The sequence below is a fragment of the Nerophis ophidion genome, linkage group LG16 (genome assembly GCF_033978795.1).
Source record: "Nerophis ophidion isolate RoL-2023_Sa linkage group LG16, RoL_Noph_v1.0, whole genome shotgun sequence".
Lineage (NCBI taxonomy): Eukaryota > Metazoa > Chordata > Actinopteri > Syngnathiformes > Syngnathidae > Nerophis > Nerophis ophidion.
This window is the reverse complement of record NC_084626.1, coordinates 48,717,105-48,739,266: the sequence shown is the minus strand read 5'-3', so window position 1 is coordinate 48,739,266 and position 22,162 is coordinate 48,717,105. Positions and strand designations below refer to the sequence as shown.

The 22,162-nt window shown below is 45.5% G+C and overlaps 1 protein-coding gene across 5 annotated transcripts in view; it reads left to right on the top strand.

The window, feature by feature from the left end:
- The window catches only part of LOC133535500 (tensin-1-like), a 177,846-nt gene that overhangs the window by 121,541 nt on the left and 34,143 nt on the right, over positions 1-22,162 (top strand). For 4 of the 5 annotated variants that reach the window (XM_061875386.1, XM_061875387.1, XM_061875385.1 and 1 more), the window contains 4 exons: positions 1,910-1,975; positions 2,059-2,169; positions 4,008-5,060; positions 5,122-5,251. In XM_061875386.1, the coding sequence (XP_061731370.1) occupies positions 1,910-1,975; positions 2,059-2,169; positions 4,008-5,060; positions 5,122-5,251 (1,360 nt within the window). The remainder of the gene's footprint in view (positions 1-1,909; positions 1,976-2,058; positions 2,170-4,007; positions 5,061-5,121; positions 5,252-22,162) is intronic. The other variant, XM_061875388.1, reaches the window with a different exon arrangement.

The window sequence follows — 22,162 nt, the reverse complement described above, 5'->3', positions numbered from 1 at the left end:
CTGGGGATAGGCCCCTCCCACCTCCAAAGACATGCACCTGGGGATAGGCCCCACCCACCTCCAAAGACATGCACCTTGGGATAGGCCCCTCCCACCTCCAAAGACATGCACCTGGGGATAGGCCCCTCCCACCGCCAAAGACATGCACCTGGGGATAGGCCCCTCCCACCTCCAAAGACATGCACCTGGGGATAGGCCCCTCCCACCTCCAAAGACATGCACCTGGGAATAGGCCCCACCCACCTTCAAAGACATGCACCTGGGGATAGGCCCCTCCCACCTCCAAAGACATGCACCTGGGGATAGGCCCCTCCCACCTACAAAGACATGCACTTGGGGATAGGCCCCTCCCACCTCTAAAGACATGCACCTGGGGATAGGCTCCTCCCACCTCCAAAGACATGCACCTGGGGTTAGGCCCCTCCCACCTCCAAACACATGCACCTGGGGATGCGGCCCCTCCCACCTCCAAAGACATGCACCTGGGGATAGGCCCCTCCCACCTCCAAACACATGCACCTGGGGATAGGCCCCTCCCACCTCCAAAGACATGCACCTGGGGATAGGCCCCTCCCACCTCCAAAGACATGCACCTGGGGATAGGCCCCTCCCACCTCTAAAGACATGCACCTGGGGATAGGCCCCTCCCACCTCCAAAGACATGCACCTGGGGATAGGCCCCTCCCACCTCCAAAGACATGCACCTGGGGATAGGCCCCTCCCACCTCCAAAGGCATGCACCTGGGGATAGGCCCCTCCCACCGCCAAACGCATGCACCTGGGGATGGGGCCCCTCCCACCCCTAAAGACATGCACCCGGGGATAGGCCCCTCCCACTTTCAAAGACATGCACCTGGGAATAGGCCCCTCCCACTTTCAAAGACATGCACCTGGGGATAGGCCCCGCCCACCTCCAAAGACATGCACCTGGGGATAGGCCCCTCCCACCTCCAAAGACATGCACCTGGGGATAGGCCCCTCCCACCTCCAAAGACATGCACCTGGGGATAGGCCCCTCCCACCTCCAAAGACATGCACCTGGGGATAGGCCCCTCCCACCTCTAAAGACATGCACCTGGGGATAGGCCCCTCCCACCTCCAAAGGCATGCACCTGGGGATAGGCCCCTCCCACCGCCAAACGCATGCACCTGGGGATAGGCCCCTCCCACCTCCAAAGACATGCACCTGGGGATAGGCCCCTCCCACCTCTAAAGACATGCACCTGGGGATAGGCCCCTCCCACCTCCAAAGGCATGCACCTGGGGATAGGCCCCTCCCACCGCCAAACGCATGCACCTGGGGATAGGCCCCTCCCACCCCCAAACACATGCACCCGGGGATAGGCCCCTCCCACCCCTAAAGACATGCACCCGGGGATAGGCCCCTCCCCCCTCTAAAGACATGCAACTGGGGATAGGCCCCTCCCACTTTCAAAGACATGCACCTGGGGATAGGCCCCGCCCACCTCCAAAGACATGCACCTGGGGATAGGCCCCTCCCACCTCCAAAGACATGCACATGGGGATAGGCCCCTCCCACCGCCAAAGACATGCACCTGGGGATAGGCCCCTCCCACCTCTAAAGACATGCACCTGGGGATAGGCCCCACCCACCTCCAAAGACATGCACCTGGGGATAGGCCCCTCCCACCTCTAAAGACATGCACCTGGGGATAGGCCCCTCCCACCTTCAAAGACATGCACCTGAGGATAGGCCCCTCCCACCTCCAAAGATAGGTTGATTGGCAACACTAAATGGTCCCTAGTGTGTGAATGTTGTCTGCCTATCTGTGTTGGCCCTGTGATGAGGTGGCAACTTGTCCAGGGTGTAACCTGCCTTCCACCCGCCCCCAACCCCAAAGGGAATAAATGGATGGATGGATGGATAATAATAAGCTTCTTCCTCCAGATGACAGGTTCCCCCGCGATGCTGCCGTGGAGTTTATCTTCTCCAGCGGGCCGGAAAAATTAAAGGGTGACTATTTTTAGTCTTGTGTTGTTGCAAATGCACTTTGTCTTTTTGCTGGTGACTGAGACCTCCAAATATCTGCTTTTAAGAAGACCAGAAGACGGACGCCTCGGTCAGAGTGGACGACAACACCTCAGACCCGGTGGTCAGATGGGATTCTTATGAGAACTTTCACCTGCACCACCAAGACAGCACAGAGAGTAAGAGGCTGTATTTTGTTGTATTTTTGTTGTATTGTGTTGTATTTTGTTGTCTTACCCACCTTGTGTAAATGCTAAATAAAAAGAGAATACAACAAATCCTTTTCAACTTATATTTAATAGACTGCAAAGACAAGATATTTACTCTTCACACTGACAAACTAAATAATCATGAAGTTAGAATGTAATGGCAGCAACACATGTCAAAAAAGGCATTTTTACCAGTGTGTTACATGGCCTTTCCTTTGAACAACACTCAGTGCAGGTTTGGGAACTGAGGAGACACATTTTTGAAGTGGAATTCTTTCCCATTCTTGCTTGATGTACAGCTTAAGTTGTTCAACAGTCTCCTGCCTCATATTTTAGCCTGGCATTGTCTTGCTGAAATAAGCAGGGGCGTCCATGATAGGAACATATGTTGCTCCAAAAGCTGTATGTACCTTTCAGCATTAATGGTGCCTTCACAGTAAGTTAGCCATGCCTTGGCCACTAATACACCCCCATACCATCACACATGCTGACTACCACACTTTCACCCTACAACAATCACTAATACACCCCCATACCATCACACATGCTGACTACCACACTTTCACCCTACAACAATCACTAATACACCCCCATACCATCACACATGCTGACTACCACACTTTCACCCTACAACAATCACTAATACACCCCCATACCATCACACATGCTGACTACCACACTTTCACCCTACAACAATCACTAATACACCCCCATACCATCACACATGCTGACTACCACACTTTCACCCTACAACAATCACTAATACACCCCCATACCATCACACATGCTGACTACCACACTTTCACCCTATTGCATCAGTGCATCATAGATGAGCTCGGGCCCAGCGAAGTTGGCTGTGTTTCTGGGTGTTGTTGATAAATGGCTTTTGGCTTTGCATTGTAGAGTTTTAACTTGCACTTACAGGTGTAGCGACCAACTGTACTTACTGACAGTGCTTTTCTAAAGAGTTCCTGAGCCCATGTGGTGATATCCTTTACACACTGACGTGGCTTTTTGATGCAGTAGCACCTGAGGGATGGAAGGTGCGTAAAAATATTTTTGATGTTCCAACTGAGAAACATGGCTGCGTTTCTGGGTGTTGTTGATAAATGGCTTTGGCTTTGCATAATATAGTTTTAACTTGCACTTACAGATGTAGCAACCAACTGTAGTTACTGACGGTGGTTTTCTGAAGTGTTCCTGAGGCCATGTGGTGATATTATTTACACACTGATGTGGCTTTTTGATGCAAGGTGTGTAATATCATGGCTTACGTGCGGTGATTTCTCCACATTTTCGGAACCTTTTGATGATATCACGAGGCGCAGATGTGGAAATCCCTAAATTCCTTGTTGAGAAATGTTGTTCGTAAACAATTTGCTCCGGCATTTGTCGACAAAGTGGTGACCCCTCGCCCCGTCCTTGTTTGCGAACGAGTGAGCATTTCACGGAAGCTGCTTTTACAGCCAATCACGGCACCCACCTGTTCCCAATTAGCCTGCACACCTGTGGCATGTTCCAAATAAGTCTTGGATGAGCATTCCCTTCAACGTTCTCAGTCCTTTTTGTCACTCGTGCCAGCTTTTTTTTTTTTTTAAACACATTGCAGGCATCGAATGCCAAATCAGCTAATATTTGCAAAAAGTTTTCCAGTTCGAATGTTAAATATCTTCTCTCTGCAGTCTCTTTTTATATAGCATTCTCACAAGGTGACAACTTCACTGGATTTGGGTGGTGTACATCGTGGTTGTCTGCAGCCATGCATGCATCTTCTACTTACCTGTGACTCGTATAGTCTTGTTTTTTAGACATCTCTCACACAAGAGGCCCTGTGGACGGCAGTCTGTACGCCCAGGTGAGGAAGCGACGTGGAGCGGGCCACGCCCCCTCGGCCAACGGTTGCCTCGCCCGCAGCCCCACGGTCCAGCCCCCCGGCGGAACGTCCGGCCGCGTCCTTGGCGATCACGCCGAATGTCCGACGGAGGTTTTAGAAGGTGGGGACCCGTCAAGTGTGGGAGGGCACAGGTGTGGTCCCAGGTGTGGGGGTGTGGCCCAGCGGGAGTCCTGCCAGTCTCCCAGCCACTGTGCGGGCTGTCTGAACGCCGGCAAAAAGAGTCAAACCCTCCCCGCCGTGCCTTCGGAACCCGTCTCCCCTCCGCCTCACCTGACCCGCCTGGACCTCTGTCATCGCCACGGTCTCCACCCTTTGCCGGAGTTACCATGGCAACGCTCTCTGTCCTGCCTCCACGGACCCTGCCGCCCGTACCGCCCTCCTGAACTGACGCATGCGCACAGCCACACCCTGCCCGCCCCCGGCAGGCACGAAGAACGCCAAGTCTTCCTTTGCTCCGCCCAAGCCCCGCCCACTCACATCCCCCCCGGCCCGTACCGAGAGATGTTCTTCGGTCCTCCGGCCCCCGGCTGTCCCTGCCGGGAGTGTTCCGGGAGGCGGGTGAGGGCCTTCCACCCGATGCATCCGGAACAGGCGGCGGCGGCGTTGTGGGAAACAAGAAGTCCGGACTTTTGGCAATCGGCCATGCCGCCATTCCACGTCTGCCACGCGGCCACCTTGGACCAGGGCGCACACCCCGAGCCGCCACGGTTCTTCTTCGGACCCCGGCAGAGCTTTCCCAGCCCGCAGTGTCCGGTGGACATGCGGGACGAGGCCAGCAGTGGCTACCACACACCGCCGCTCCCACGCCAGTCCTGCCCGTGCTCTCCTCACCGGGCGTCGCCCGTGGACAGCCACGAGAGTCGGGGTTACCTCTCGGGGTCGCCCGCCAGCAGCCCCTCCCCCGGGAGAGGCGGGCTTCCAGAGAGTCCTGCGGGGTGTGCAGAGCAGCAGAGTCCTGACCTCCAAGGTAAGCAGAACCAAGCAAAGTTGTTGTTCTTTATTTAAATGCATCGCACTTGACGTGGCAGAGACCTCCAAACCCTGTGCGGAGGTGGACTCATCCCAGGGTTCAAAGGGCAGACCTGACCGCTCCAGCACCCAGACTCTGGACTCTGACCAGGACTACACGCTCATCAGCCCGCCGCACACACAAGACAGGTGGGCGCATCTTCTCCAAACTCTCACTTTCTTCATTTCCTCTACTTCAAATCTCAACATGGGACATAGCCTAGTAGACCTAAGTATTCATCAAGTACCACCATGATGACATTAAATACAATAGTGTAGTAGACCTAAGTATTCATCAATTACCACCATGATGACAACATTAAATACAGTAGTGTAGTAGACCTAAGTATTCATTAAGTACCACCATCATGACAACATTAAATACAGTAGTGTAGTAGACCTAAGTATTCATTAAATACCACCATGATGACATTAAATACAGTAGTGTAGTAGACCTAAGTATTCATTAACTACCACCATAATGACAACATTAAATACAGTATTGTAGTAGACCTAAGTATTCATTAAGTACCACCATGATGACAACATTAAATACAGTAGTGTAGTAGACCTAAGTATTCATTAAGTACCACCATCATGACAACATTAAATACAGTAGTGTAGTAGACCTAAGTATTCATTAAATACCACCATGATGACATTAAATACAGTAGTGTAGTAGACCTAAGTATTCATTAACTACCACCATAATGACAACATTAAATACAGTATTGTAGTAGACCTAAGTATTCATTAAGTACCACCATGATGACAACATTAAATACAGTAGTGTAGTAGAACTAAGTATTCATTAAGTACCACCATCATGACAACATTAAATACAGTAGTGTAGTAGACCTAAGTATTCATTAAGTACCACCATCATGACAACATTAAATACAGTAGTGTAGTAGACCTAAGTATTCATTAAGTACCACCATCATGACAACATTAAATACAGTAGTGTAGTAGACCTAAGTATTCATTAAGTACCACCATGATGACAACATTAAATACAGTAGTGTAGTAGACCTAAGTATTCATCAATTACCACCATGATGACAACATTAAATACAGTAGTGTAGTAGACCTAAGTATTCATTAAGTACCACCATCATGACAACATTAAATACAGTAGTGTAGTAGACCTAAGTATTCATTAAGTACCACCATGATGACAAAATTAAATACAGTAGTGTAGTAGACCTAAGTATTCATTAAGTACCACCAGCATGACAACATTAAATACAGTAGTGTAGTAGACCTAAGTATTCATTAAGTACCACCATGATGACAAAATTAAATACAGTAGTGTAGTAGACCTAAGTATTCATTAAGTACCACCAGCATGACAACATTAAATACAGTAGTGTAGTAGACCTAAGTATTCATTAAGTACCACCATCATGACAACATTAAATACAATAGTGTAGTAGACCTAAGTATTCATCAATTACCACCATGATGACAACATTAAATACAGTAGTGTAGTAGACCTAAGTATTCATTAAGTACCACCATCATGACAACATTAAATACAGTAGTGTAGTAGACCTAAGTATTCATTAAATACCACCATGATGACATTAAATACAGTAGTGTAGTAGACCTAAGTATTCATTAACTACCACCATAATGACAACATTAAATACAGTATTGTAGTAGACCTAAGTATTCATTAAGTACCACCATGATGACAACATTAAATACAGTAGTGTAGTAGAACTAAGTATTCATTAAGTACCACCATCATGACAACATTAAATACAGTAGTGTAGTAGACCTAAGTATTCGTTAAGTACCACCATCATGACAACATTAAATACAGTAGTGTAGTAGACCTAAGTATTCATTAAGTACCACCATCATGACAACATTAAATACAGTAGTGTAGTAGACCTAAGTATTCATTAAGTACCACCATGATGACAACATTAAATACAGTAGTGTAGTAGACCTAAGTATTCATCAATTACCACCATGATGACAACATTAAATACAGTAGTGTAGTAGACCTAAGTATTCATTAAGTACCACCATCATGACGACATTAAATACAGTAGTGTAGTAGACCTAAGTATTCATTAAGTACCACCATGATGACAAAATTAAATACAGTAGTGTAGTAGACCTAAGTATTCATTAAGTACCACCAGCATGACAACATTAAATACAGTAGTGTAGTAGACCTAAGTATTCATTAAGTACCACCATGATGACAAAATTAAATACAGTAGTGTAGTAGACCTAAGTATTCATTAAGTACCACCAGCATGACAACATTAAATACAGTAGTGTAGTAGACCTAAGTATTCATCAATTACCACCATGATGACAACATTGAATACAGTAGTGTAGTAGACCTAAGTATTCATTAAGTACCACCATCATGACAACATTAAATACAGTAGTGTAGTAGACCTAAGTATTCATTAAGTACCACCATCATGACAACATTAAATACAGTAGTGTAGTAGACCTAAGTATTCATTAAGTACCACCATCATGACAACATTAAATACAGTAGTGTAGTAGACCTAAGTATTCATTAAGTACCACCATCATGACAACATTAAATACAGTAGTGTAGTAGACCTAAGTATTCCTTAAGTACCACCATCATGACAACATTAAATACAGTAGTGTAGTAGACCTAAGTATTCATTAAGTACCACCATCATGACAACATTAAATACAGTAGTGTAGTAGACCTAAGTATTCATTAAGTACCACCATGATGACAACATTAAATACAATAGTGTAGTAGACCTAAGTATTCATCAACTACCACCATGATGACAACATTAAATACAGTAGTGTAGTAGACCTAAGTATTCATCAATTACCACCATGATGACATCATTAAATACAGTAGTGTAGTAGACCTAAGTATTCATCAATTACCACCATGATGACAACATTAAAGACAGTAGTGTAGTAGACCTAAGTATTTATCAATTACCACCATGATGAAAACATTAAATACAGTAGTGTAGTAGATCTAAGTATTCATTAAGTACCACCATCATGACAACATTAAATACAGTAGTGTAATAGACCTAAGTATTCATTAAGTACCACCATAATGACAACATTAAATACAGTAGTGTAGTAGACCTAAGTATTCATTAAGTACCACCATCATGACATTAAATACAGTAGTGTAGTAGACCTAAGTATTCATTAAGTACCACCATGATGACAACATTAAATACAGTAGTGTAGTAGACCTAAGTATTCATTAAGTACCACCATCATGACAACATTAAATACAGTAGTGTAGTAGACCTAAGTATTCATTAAGTACCACCATGATGACAACATTAAATACAGTAGTGTAGTAGACCTAAGTATTCATTAAGTACCACCATGATGGCAACATTAAATACAGTAGTGTAGTAGACCTAAGTATTCATTAACCACCACCATAATGACAACATTAAATACAGTAGTGTAGTAGACCTAAATATTCATTAAGTACCACCATGATGACAACATTAAATACAATAGTGTAGTAGACGTAAGTATTCATTAAGTACCATCATGATGACATTAAATACAGTAGTGTAGTAGACCTAAGTATTCATTAAATACCACCATGATGACATTAAATACAGTAGTGTAGTAGACCTAAGTATTCGTTAAGTACCACCATGATGACAACATTAAATACAGTAGTGTAGTAGACCTAAGTATTCATTAAGTACCACCATGATGACATTAAATACAGTAGTGTAGTAGACCTAAGTATTCATTAAGTACCACCATCATGACAACATTAAATACAGTAGTGTAGTAGACCTAAGTATTCATTAAGTACCACCATGATGACATTAAACACAGTAGTGTAGTAGACCTAAGTATTCATTAAGTACCACCATGATGGCAACATTAAATACAGTAGTGTAGTAGACCTAAGTATTCATTAACTACCACCATAATGACAACATTAAATACAGTAGTGTAGTAGACCTAAGTATTCATTAAGTACCACCATGATGACAACATTAAATACAGTAGTGTAGTAGACCTAAGTATTCATTAAATACCACCATGATGACAACATTAAATACAGTAGTGTAGTAGACCTAAGTATTCATTAAGTACCACCATAATGACAACATTAAATACAGTAGTGTAGTAGACCTAAGTATTCATTAAGTACCACCATAATGACAACATTAAATACAGTAGTGTAGTAGACCTAAGTATTCATTAAGTACCACCATAATGACAACATTAAATACAGTAGTGTAGTAGACCTAAGTATTCATTAAGTACCACCATAATGACAACATCAAATACAGTAGTGTAGTAGACCTAAGTATTCATTAAGTACCACCATAATGACAACATTAAATACAGTAGTGTAGTAGACCTAAGTATTCATTAAGTACCACCATAATGACAACATTAAATACAGTAGTGTAGTAGACCTAAGTATTCATTAAGTACCACCATGATGACAACATTAAATACAGTAGTGTAGTAGACCTAAGTATTCATTAAGTACCACCATGATGGCAACATTAAATACAGTAGTGTAGCAGACCTAAGTATTCATTAACTACCACCATAATGACAACATTAAATACAGTAGTGTAGTAGACCTAAGTATTCATTAAGTACCACCATGATGACAACGTTACAGTAGTGTAGTAGACCTAAGTATTCATTAAGTACCACCATGATGACAACATTAAATACAGTAGTGTAGTAGACCTAAGTATTCATTAACTACCACCATGATGACAACATTAAATACAGTAGTGTAGTAGACCTAAGTATTCATTAAGTACCACCATAACAACATTAAATACAGTAGGGTAGTCGATCTAAGTATTCATTAAAAACAAAGCAGAGGTTTTATTTAACACGTATATTTAATACTTTTGGCCATAGTAACATTGCACACACTACACAAACATCAACAAAGACAATTTATATTTCTAGACTTGTTTGCCGATTAGTCAACTATTTTAATAGTAGATTAGTCAATTACTATCTTAGCGATCAGACGACTCTTTTGGTAGTCGATTAGTCAATGACTATCTTTTAATGATTAGTTGACTATTTTAATAGTCGATTAGTCAATGACCATCTTACAGATTCATCAAATATTTTGATATTTGATTAGTCAATGACTATCTTAACGATTAGTCAACTATTTTGATAGACGATTAGGCAATGACTATCTTAAAGATTAGTGGACTAATTTGATAGTATATTTGTCAATGACTATCTTAACGATTAATCGACTATTTTGGTAGTCGATTATTCAATGATTATCTTTACGATTGGTTGACTAATTTTATATTTGATTAGTCAACATCTATCTTAACGATTAGTCGACTATTTTGATAGTCGATTAGTCAACGGCTATCTTAACGGTTTGTTGACAATTCTGATAGCCGATTAATCAATGACTATCTTAACGATTAGTCGACTATTTTAATAATCGATTAGTCTAGGACTATCTTAACAATTGGTGGACTAATTTGTAGTCGATTTGACAATGACTATCTTAACGATTAGTCGACTATTCTGATAGTCGATTAGTCAACGGCTATATGAACAATTTGTCGAATGTTTTTTTTAGTCGATTAGTCAACGACTATCTTAACCATTAGTCAGCTATTCTGATAGTCGATTATTCAACGGCTATCTGAAGGATTCGTCGAATATTTTGATAGTCGATTAGTCAACAACTATTTTAACGATTTGTAGACTATTTTGATCGTTGATTAGACAATGGCTATCTTAACGATCAATCGACTATTTGGATAGTCAGTTAGTCAATGACTATCTTAACAATTAGATGACTATTTTAATATTTGACTAGTCTTCGACTATCTTAACGATCAGTCAACTATTTTGATGGTTGATTTGTCAGTGACTGGCTTAATGATTAGTCAGCAATTTTGATAGTCGATTAGTCAACAGCTATCTTAACGATTAGTCATAACAATTAGTCAACTATTTCGATTGTCCATTGGTCAACAGCATTGTTAATGATTAGTTGACTATTTTGATAATCGATTAGTCAACGGCAATCTCAATGATTAGTCAACTAATCTGATAGTCGATTAGTCAGCGACTATCTTAACGATTAGTCGACTATTTTGGTAGATTAGTCTACGGCAATCTTAACGATTAGTTGACTATTCTGATAGTCAACTAATGCAACAAAATTTGGTTCTTATCTGTACTATAAAGTTCAAATTTGAATGACAACAAGGAAGTCTAAGTCGATTAGTCAATGACTGTCTTAACGATTAGTCGAATATTTTTATAGTCAATTAGTCAACGGCTATCTTAACGATCCGTCAATTAGTCAAGGGCTATCTTAACGATTAATGGACTGTTTTGAAAGTTGATTAGTCAATGACTATCTTAACGATTAGTCGACTATTTTGATAGTCGATTAGTCAACTGCTATATGAACAATTTGTCGAATGTTTTTTTTTTGTCGATTAGTCAACGACTATCTTAACCATTAGTCAGCTATTCTGATAGTCGATTAGTCAACGCAACTGGAGGATTCGTCGAATATTTTGATAGTCGATTAGTCAACAACTATCTTAACGATTTGTAGACTATTTTGATCGTTGATTAGACAATGGCTATCTTAACAATGAGTTGACTATTTTAATATTTGACTAGTCTTCGACTATCTTAACGATCAGTCAACTATTTTGATGGTTGATTTGTCAGTGACTGGCTTAATGATTAGTCAGCTATTTTGATAGTCGATTAGTCAACAGCTATCTTAACGATTAGTCATAACAATTAGTCAACTATTTCGATTGTCCATTAGTCAACAGCATTCTTAATGATTAGTTGACTATTTTGATAATCGATTAGTCAACGGCAATCTCAATGATTAGTCAACTAATCTGATAGTCGATTAGTCAGCGACTATCTTAACGATTAGTCGACTATTTTTGGTGGATTAGTCAACGGCGATCTTAACGATTAGTTGACTATTCTGATAGTCAACTAATGCAACAAAATGTGGTTCTTATCTGTACTATAAAGTTCAAATTTGAATGACAAAAAGGAAGTCTAAGTCGATTAGTCAATGGCTGTCTTAACGATTAGTCGAATATTTTTATAGTCAATTAGTCAACGGCTATCTTAACGATCCGTCGATTAGTCAAGGGCTATCTTAACGATTAATGGACTGTTTTGAAAGTTGATTAGTCAATGACTATCTTAACGATTAGTCGACTATTCTGATAGTCGATTAGTCAACGGCTATATGAACAATTTGTCGAATGTTTTTTTTAGTCGATTAGTCAACGACTATCTTAACCATTAGTCAGCTATTCTGATAGTCGATTAGTCAACGGCTATCTGAAGGATTCGTCGAATATTTTGATAGTCGATTAGTCAACAACTATCTTAACGATTTGTAGACTATTTTGATCGTTGATTAGACAATGGCTATCTTAACGATCAATCGACTATTTGGATAGTCAATTAGTCAATGACTATCTTAACAATTAGTTGACTATTTTAATATTTGACTAGTCTTCGACTATCTTAACGATCAGCCAACTATTTTGATGGTTGATTTGTCAGTGACTGTCTAATGATTAGTCAGCTATTTTGATAGTCGATTAGTCAACAGCTATCTTAACGATTAGTCATAACAATTAGTCAACTATTTTGATTGTCCATTAGTCAACAGCATTCTTAATGATTAGTTGACTATTTTGATAATCGATTAGTCAACGGCAATCTCAATGATTAGTCAACTAATCTGATAGTCGATTAGTCAGCGACTATCTTAACGGTTAGTTGACTATTTTGGTAGATTAGTCGACGACAATCTTAACGATTAGTTGACTATTCTGATAGTCAACTAATGCAACAAAATTTGCTTCTTATCTGTACTATAAAGTTCAAATTTGAATGACAAAAAGGAAGTCTAAGTCGATTAGTCAATGACTGTCTTAACGATTAGTCGAATATTTTTATAGTCAATTAGTCAACGGCTATCTTAACGATCCGTCGATTAGTCAAGGGCTATCTTAACGATTAATGGACTGTTTTGAAAGTTGATTAGTCAATGACTATCTTAACGATTAGTCGACTATTTTGATAGTCGATTAGTCAACTGCTATATGAACAATTTGTCGAATGTTTTTTGTCGATTAGTCAACGACTATCTGAAGGATTCGTCGAATATTTTGATAGTCGATTAGTCAACAACTATCTTAACGATTTGTAGACTATTTTGATCGTTGATTAGACAATGGCTATCTTAACGATCAATCGACTATTTGGATAGTCAATTAGTCGATGACTATCTTAACAATTAGTTGACTATTTTAATATTTGACTAGTCTTCGACTATCTTAACGATCAGTCAACTATTTTGATGGTTGATTTGTCAGTGACTGTCTTAATGATTAGTCAGCTATTTTGATAGTCGATTAGTCAACAGCTATCTTAACGATTAGTCATAACAATTAGTCAACTATTTCGATTGTCCATTGGTCAACAGCATTCTTAATGATTAGTTGACTATTTTGATAATCGATTAGTCAACGGCAATCTCAATGATTAGTCAACTAATCATTGCGACTATCTTAACGATTAGTCGACTATTTTGGTAGATTAGTCGACGGCAATCTTAACGATTATTTGACTAATCTGATAGTCAACTCATGCAACAAAATTTGGTTCTTATCTGTACTATAAAGTTCAAATTTGAATGACAAAAAGGAAGTCTAAGTCGATTAGTCAATGACTGTCTTAACGATTAGTCGAATATTTTTATAGTCAATTAGTCAACGGCTATCTTAACGATCCGTCGATTAGTTAAGGGCTATCTTAACGATTAACGGACTGTTTTGAAAGTTGATTAGTCAATGACTATCTTAACGATTAGTCGACTATTTTGATAGTCGATTAGTCAACTGCTATATGAACAATTTGTCGAATGTTTTTTTAGTCGATTAGTCAACGACTATCTTAACCATTAGTCAGCTATTCTGATAGTCGATTAGTCAACGGCTATCTGAAGGATTGGTCGAATATTTTGATAGTCGATTAGTCAACAACTATTTTAACGATTTGTAGACTATTTTGATCGTTGATTAGACAATGGCTATCTTAACGATCAATCGACTATTTGGATAGTTAGTTAGTCAATGACTATCTTAACAATTAGTTGACTATTTTAATATTTGACTAGTCTTCGACTATCTTAACGATCAGTCAACTATTTTGATTGTTGATTTGTCAGTGACTGTCTTAATGATTAGTCAGCTATTTTGATAGTCGATTAGTCAACAGCTATCTTAACGATTAGTCATAACAATTAGTCAACTATTTTGATTGTCCATTAGTCAACAGCATTCTTAATGATTAGTTGACTATTTTGATAATCGATTAGTCAACGGCAATCTCAATGATTAGTCAACTAATCTGATAGTCGATTAGTCAGCGACTATCTTAACGATTAGTCGACTATTTTGGTAGATTAGTCGACGGCAATCTTAACGATTAGTTGACTATTCTGATAGTTAACTAATGCAACAAAATTTGGTTCTTATCTGTACTATAAAGTTCAAATTTGAATGACAAAAAGGAAGTCTAAGTCGATTAGTCAATGACTGTCTTAACGATTAGTCGAATATTTTTATAGTCAATTAGTCAACGGCTATCTTAACGATCCGTCGATTAGTCAAGGGCTATCTTAACGATTAATGGACTGTTTTGAAAGTTGATTAGTCAATGACTATCTTAACGATTAGTCGACTATTTTGATAGTCAACTATCCATCCATCCATTTTCTACCGCTTATTCCCTTTCGGGGTCGCGGAGGGCGCTGGCGCCTATCTCAGCTACAATTGGGCGGAAGGCAGGGTACACCCTGGACAAGTCGCCACCTCATCGCAGGGCCAACACAGATAGACAGACAACATTCACACTCACATTCACACACTAGGTAGTATCCATCCATCCATCCATTTTCTACCGCGTATTCCCTTTCGGGGTGGCGGGGGGCGCTGGCGCCTATCTCAGCTACAATCAGGCGGAAGGCGGGGTACACCCTGGACAAGTCGCCACCTCATCGCAGGGCCAACACAGATGGACAGACAACATTCACACACTAGGTAGTATCCATCCATCCATCCATTTTCTACCGCTTATTCCCTTTCGGGGGCGCTGGCGCCTATCTCAGCTACAATCGGGCGGAAGGCGGGGTACACCCTGGACAAGTCGCCACCTCATCGCAGGGCCAACACAGATAGACAGACAACATTCACACTCACATTCACACACTAGGTAGTATCCATCCATCCATCCATTTTCTACCGCTTGTTCCCTTTCGGGGTCGCGGGGGGGCGCTGGCGCCTATCTCAGCTACAATCGGGCGGAAGGCGGGGTACACCCTGGACAAGTCGCCACCTCATCGCAGGGCCAACACAAATAGACAGACAACATTCACACACTAAGTAGTATCCATCCATCCATCCATTTTCTACCGCTTATTCCCTTTCGGGGTCGCGGGGGGCGCTGGCGCCTATCTCAGCTACAATCGGGCGGAAGGCGGGGTACACCCTGGACAAGTCGCCACCTCATCGCAGGGCCAACACAGATAGACAGACAACATTCACACTCACATTCACACACTAGGTAGTATCCATCCATCCATCCATTTTCTACCGCTTATTCCCTTTCGGGGTGGCGGGGGGCGCTGGCGCCTATCTCAGCTACAATCGGGCGGAAGGCGGGGTACACCCTGGACAAGTCGCCACCTCATCGCAGGGCCAACACAGATAGACAGACAACATTCACACTCACATTCACACACTAGGTAGTATCCATCCATCCATCCATTTTCTACCGCTTATTCCCTTTCGGGGGCGCGGAGGGCGCTGGCGCCTATCTCAGCTACAATTGGGCGGAAGGCGGGGTACACCCTGGACAAGTCGCCACCTCATCGCAGGGCCAACACAGATAGACAGACAACATTCACACACTAGGTAGTATCCATCCATCCATCCATTTTCTACCGCTTATTCCCTTTCGGGGTCGCGGGGGGCGCTGGCGCCTATCTCAGCTACAATCGGGCGGAAGGCGGGGTACACCCTGGACAATTCGCCACCTCATCGCAGGGCCAACACAGATAGACAGACAACATTCACACACTAAGTTGTATCCATCCATCCATCCATTTTCTACCGCTTATTCCCTTTCGGGGTCGCGGGGGGCGCTGGCGCCTATCTCAGCTACAATCGGGCGGAAGGCGGGGTACACCCTGGACAAGTCGCCACCTCATCGCAGGGCCAACACAGATAGACAGACAACATTCACACACTAGGTAGTATCCATCCATCCATCCATTTTCTACCGCTTATTCCCTTTCGGGGTCGCGGGGGGCGCTGGCGCCTATCTCAGCTACAATCGGGCGGAAGGCGGGGTACACCCTGGACAAGTCGCCACCTCATCGCAGGGCCAACACAGATAGACAGACAACATTCACACTCACATTCACACACTAGGTAGTATCCATCCATCCATCCATCCATTTCTACCGCTTATTCCCTTTCGGGGTGGCGGGGGGCGCTGGCGCCTATCTCAGCTACAATCGGGCGGAAGGCGGTGTACACCCTGGACAAGTCGCCACCTCATCGCAGGGCCAACACAGATAGACAGACAACATTCACACACTAAGTAGTATCCATCCATCCATCCATTTTCTACCGCTTATTCCCTTTCGGGGTCGCGGGGGGCGCTGGCGCCTATCTCAGCTACAATCGGGCGGAAGGCGGTGTACACCCTGGACAAGTCGCCACCTCATCGCAGGGCCAACACAGATAGACAGACAACATTCACACTCACATTCACACACTAGGTAGTATCCATCCATCCATCCATTTTCTACCGCTTATTCCCTTTCGGGGTCGCGGGGGGGCGCTGGCGCCTATCTCAGCTACAATCGGGCGGAAGGCGGGGTACACCCTGGACAAGTCGCCACCTCATCGCAGGGCCAACACAGATAGACAGACAACATTCACACTCACATTCACACACTAGGTAGTATCCATCCATCCATCCATTTTCTACCGCTTATTCCCTTTCGGGGGCGCGGGGGGCGCTGGCGCCTATCTCAGCTACAATCGGGCGGAAGGCGGGGTACACCCTGGACAAGTCGCCACCTCATCGCAGGGCCAACACAGATAGACAGACAACATTCACACTCACATTCACACACTAGGTAGTATCCATCCATCCATCCATTTTCTACCGCTTATTCCCTTTCGGGGGCGCTGGCGCCTATCTCAGCTACAATCGGGCGGAAGGCGGCGTACACCCTGGACAAGTCGCCACCTCATCGCAGGGCCAACACAGATAGACAGACAACATTCACACTCACATTCACACACTAGGTAGTATCCATCCATCCATCCATTTGCTACCGCTTATTCCCTTTCGGGGGCGCGGAGGGCGCTGGCGCCTATCTCAGCTACAATTGGGCGGAAGGCGGGGTACACCCTGGACAAGTCGCCACCTCATCGCAGGGCCAACACAGATAGACAGACAACATTCACACACTAGGTAGTATCCATCCATCCATCCATTTTCTACCGCTTATTCCCTTTCGGGGTCGCGGGGGGCGCTGGCGCCTATCTCAGCTACAATCGGGCGGAAGGCGGGGTACACCCTGGACAATTCGCCACCTCATCGCAGGGCCAACACAGATAGACAGACAACATTCACACACTAAGTTGTATCCATCCATCCATCCATTTTCTACCGCTTATTCCCTTTCGGGGTCGCGGGGGGCGCTGGCGCCTATCTCAGCTACAATCGGGCGGAAGGCGGGGTACACCCTGGACAAGTCGCCACCTCATCGCAGAGCCAACACAGATAGACAGACAACATTCACACACTAGGTAGTATCCATCCATCCATCCATTTTCTACCGCTTATTCCCTTTCGGGGTCGCGGGGGGCGCTGGCGCCTATCTCAGCTACAATCGGGCGGAAGGCGGGGTACACCCTGGACAAGTCGCCACCTCATCGCAGGGCCAACACAGATAGACAGACAACATTCACACTCACATTCACACACTAGGTAGTATCCATCCATCCATCCATCCATTTCTACCGCTTATTCCCTTTCGGGGTGGCGGGGGGCGCTGGCGCCTATCTCAGCTACAATCGGGCGGAAGGCGGTGTACACCCTGGACAAGTCGCCACCTCATCGCAGGGCCAACACAGATAGACAGACAACATTCACACACTAAGTAGTATCCATCCATCCATCCATTTTCTACCGCTTATTCCCTTTCGGGGTCGCGGGGGGCGCTGGCGCCTATCTCAGCTACAATCGGGCGGAAGGCGGTGTACACCCTGGACAAGTCGCCACCTCATCGCAGGGCCAACACAGATAGACAGACAACATTCACACTCACATTCACACACTAGGTAGTATCCATCCATCCATCCATTTTCTACCGCTTATTCCCTTTCGGGGTCGCGGGGGGGCGCTGGCGCCTATCTCAGCTACAATCGGGCGGAAGGCGGGGTACACCCTGGACAAGTCGCCACCTCATCGCAGGGCCAACACAGATAGACAGACAACATTCACACTCACATTCACACACTAGGTAGTATCCATCCATCCATCCATTTTCTACCGCTTATTCCCTTTCGGGGGCGCGGGGGGCGCTGGCGCCTATCTCAGCTACAATCGGGCGGAAGGCGGGGTACACCCTGGACAAGTCGCCACCTCATCGCAGGGCCAACACAGATAGACAGACAACATTCACACTCACATTCACACACTAGGTAGTATCCATCCATCCATCCATTTTCTACCGCTTATTCCCTTTCGGGGGCGCTGGCGCCTATCTCAGCTACAATCGGGCGGAAGGCGGCGTACACCCTGGACAAGTCGCCACCTCATCGCAGGGCCAACACAGATAGACAGACAACATTCACACTCACATTCACACACTAGGTAGTATCCATCCATCCATCCATTTGCTACCGCTTATTCCCTTTCGGGGGCGCGGAGGGCGCTGGCGCCTATCTCAGCTACAATTGGGCGGAAGGCGGGGTACACCCTGGACAAGTCGCCACCTCATCGCAGGGCCAACACAGATAGACAGACAACATTCACACACTAGGTAGTATCCATCCATCCATCCATTTTCTACCGCTTATTCCCTTTCGGGGTCGCGGGGGGCGCTGGCGCCTATCTCAGCTACAATCGGGCGGAAGGCGGGGTACACCCTGGACAAGTCGCCACCTCATCGCAGGGCCAACACAGATAGACAGACAACATTCACACACTAGGTAGTATCCATCCATCCATCCATTTTCTACCGCTTATTCCCTTTCGGGGTCGCGGGGGGCGCTGGCGCCTATCTCAGCTACAATCGGGCGGAAGGCGGGGTACACCCTGGACAAGTCGCCACCTCATCGCAGGGCCAACACAGATAGACAGACAACATTCACACACTAGGTAGTATCCAGCCATCCATCCATTTTCTACCGCTTATTCCCTTTCGGGGTCGCGGGGGGCGCTGGCGCCTATCTCAGCTACAATCGGGCGGAAGGCGGGGTACACCCTGGACAAGTCGCCACCTCATCGCAGGGCCAACACAGATAGACAGACAACATTCACACACTAGGTAGTATCCATCCATCCATCCATTTTCTACCGCTTATTCCCTTTCGGGGTCGCGGGGGGCGCTGGCGCCTATCTCAGCTACAATCGGGCGGAAGGCGGGGTACACCCTGGACAATTCGCCACCTCATCGCAAGGCCAACACAGATAGACAGACAACATTCACACACTAAGTAGTATCCATCCATCCATCCATTTTCTACTGCTTATTCCCTTTCGGGGTCGCGGGGGGCGCTGGCGCCTATCTCAGCTACAATCGGGCGGAAGGCGGGGTACACCCTGGACAAGTCGCCACCTCATCGCAGGGCCAACACAGATAGACAGACAACATTCACACACTAGGTAGTATCCATCCATCCATCCATTTTCTACCGCGTATTCCCTTTCGGGGTCGCGGGGGGCGCTGGCGCCTATCTCAGCTACAATCGGGCGGAAGGCGGGGTACACCCTGGACAAGTCGCCACCTCATCGCAGGGCCAACACAGATAGACAGACAACATTCACACACTAGGTAGTATCCAGCCATACATCCATTTTCTACCGCTTATTCCCTTTCGGGGTCGCGGGGGGCGCTGGCGCCTATCTCAGCTACAATCGGGCGGAAGGCGGGGTACACCCTGGACAAGTCGCCACCTCATCGCAGGGCCAACACAGATAGACAGACAACATTCACACACTAAGTAGTATCCATCCATCCATCCATTTTCTACCGCTTATTCCCTTTCGGGGTCGCGGGGGGCGCTGGCGCCTATCTCAGCTACAATCGGGCGGAAGGCGGTGTACACCCTGGACAAGTCGCCACCTCATCGCAGGGCCAACACAGATAGACAGACAACATTCACACTCACATTCACACACTAGGTAGTATCCATCCATCCATCCATTTTCTACCGCTTATTCCCTTTCGGGGTCGCGGGGGGGCGCTGGCGCCTATCTCAGCTACAATCGGGCGGAAGGCGGGGTACACCCTGGACAAGTCGCCACCTCATCGCAGGGCCAACACAGATAGACAGACAACATTCACACTCACATTCACACACTAGGTAGTATCCATCCATCCATCCATTTTCTACCGCTTATTCCCTTTCGGGGGCGCGGGGGGCGCTGGCGCCTATCTCAGCTACAATCGGGCGGAAGGCGGGGTACACCCTGGACAAGTCGCCACCTCATCGCAGGGCCAACACAGATAGACAGACAACATTCACACTCACATTCACACACTAGGTAGTATCCATCCATCCATCCATTTTCTACCGCTTATTCCCTTTCGGGGGCGCTGGCGCCTATCTCAGCTACAATCGGGCGGAAGGCGGCGTACACCCTGGACAAGTCGCCACCTCATCGCAGGGCCAACACAGATAGACAGACAACATTCACACTCACATTCACACACTAGGTAGTATCCATCCATCCATCCATTTTCTACCGCTTATTCCCTTTCGGGGGCGCGGAGGGCGCTGGCGCCTATCTCAGCTACAATTGGGCGGAAGGCGGGGTACACCCTGGACAAGTCGCCACCTCATCGCAGGGCCAACACAGATAGACAGACAACATTCACACACTAGGTAGTATCCATCCATCCATCCATTTTCTACCGCTTATTCCCTTTCGGGGTCGCGGGGGGCGCTGGCGCCTATCTCAGCTACAATCGGGCGGAAGGCGGGGTACACCCTGGACAATTCGCCACCTCATCGCAGGGCCAACACAGATAGACAGACAACATTCACACACTAAGTTGTATCCATCCATCCATCCATTTTCTACCGCTTATTCCCTTTCGGGGTCGCGGGGGGCGCTGGCGCCTATCTCAGCTACAATCGGGCGGAAGGCGGGGTACACCCTGGACAAGTCGCCACCTCATCGCAGAGCCAACACAGATAGACAGACAACATTCACACACTAGGTAGTATCCATCCATCCATCCATTTTCTACCGCTTATTCCCTTTCGGGGTCGCGGGGGGCGCTGGCGCCTATCTCAGCTACAATCGGGCGGAAGGCGGGGTACACCCTGGACAAGTCGCCACCTCATCGCAGGGCCAACACAGATAGACAGACAACATTCACACTCACATTCACACACTAGGTAGTATCCATCCATCCATCCATCCATTTCTACCGCTTATTCCCTTTCGGGGTGGCGGGGGGCGCTGGCGCCTATCTCAGCTACAATCGGGCGGAAGGCGGTGTACACCCTGGACAATTCGCCACCTCATCGCAGGGCCAACACAGATAGACAGACAACATTCACACACTAAGTAGTATCCATCCATCCATCCATTTTCTACCGCTTATTCCCTTTCGGGGTCGCGGGGGGCGCTGGCGCCTATCTCAGCTACAATCGGGCGGAAGGCGGTGTACACCCTGGACAAGTCGCCACCTCATCGCAGGGCCAACACAGATAG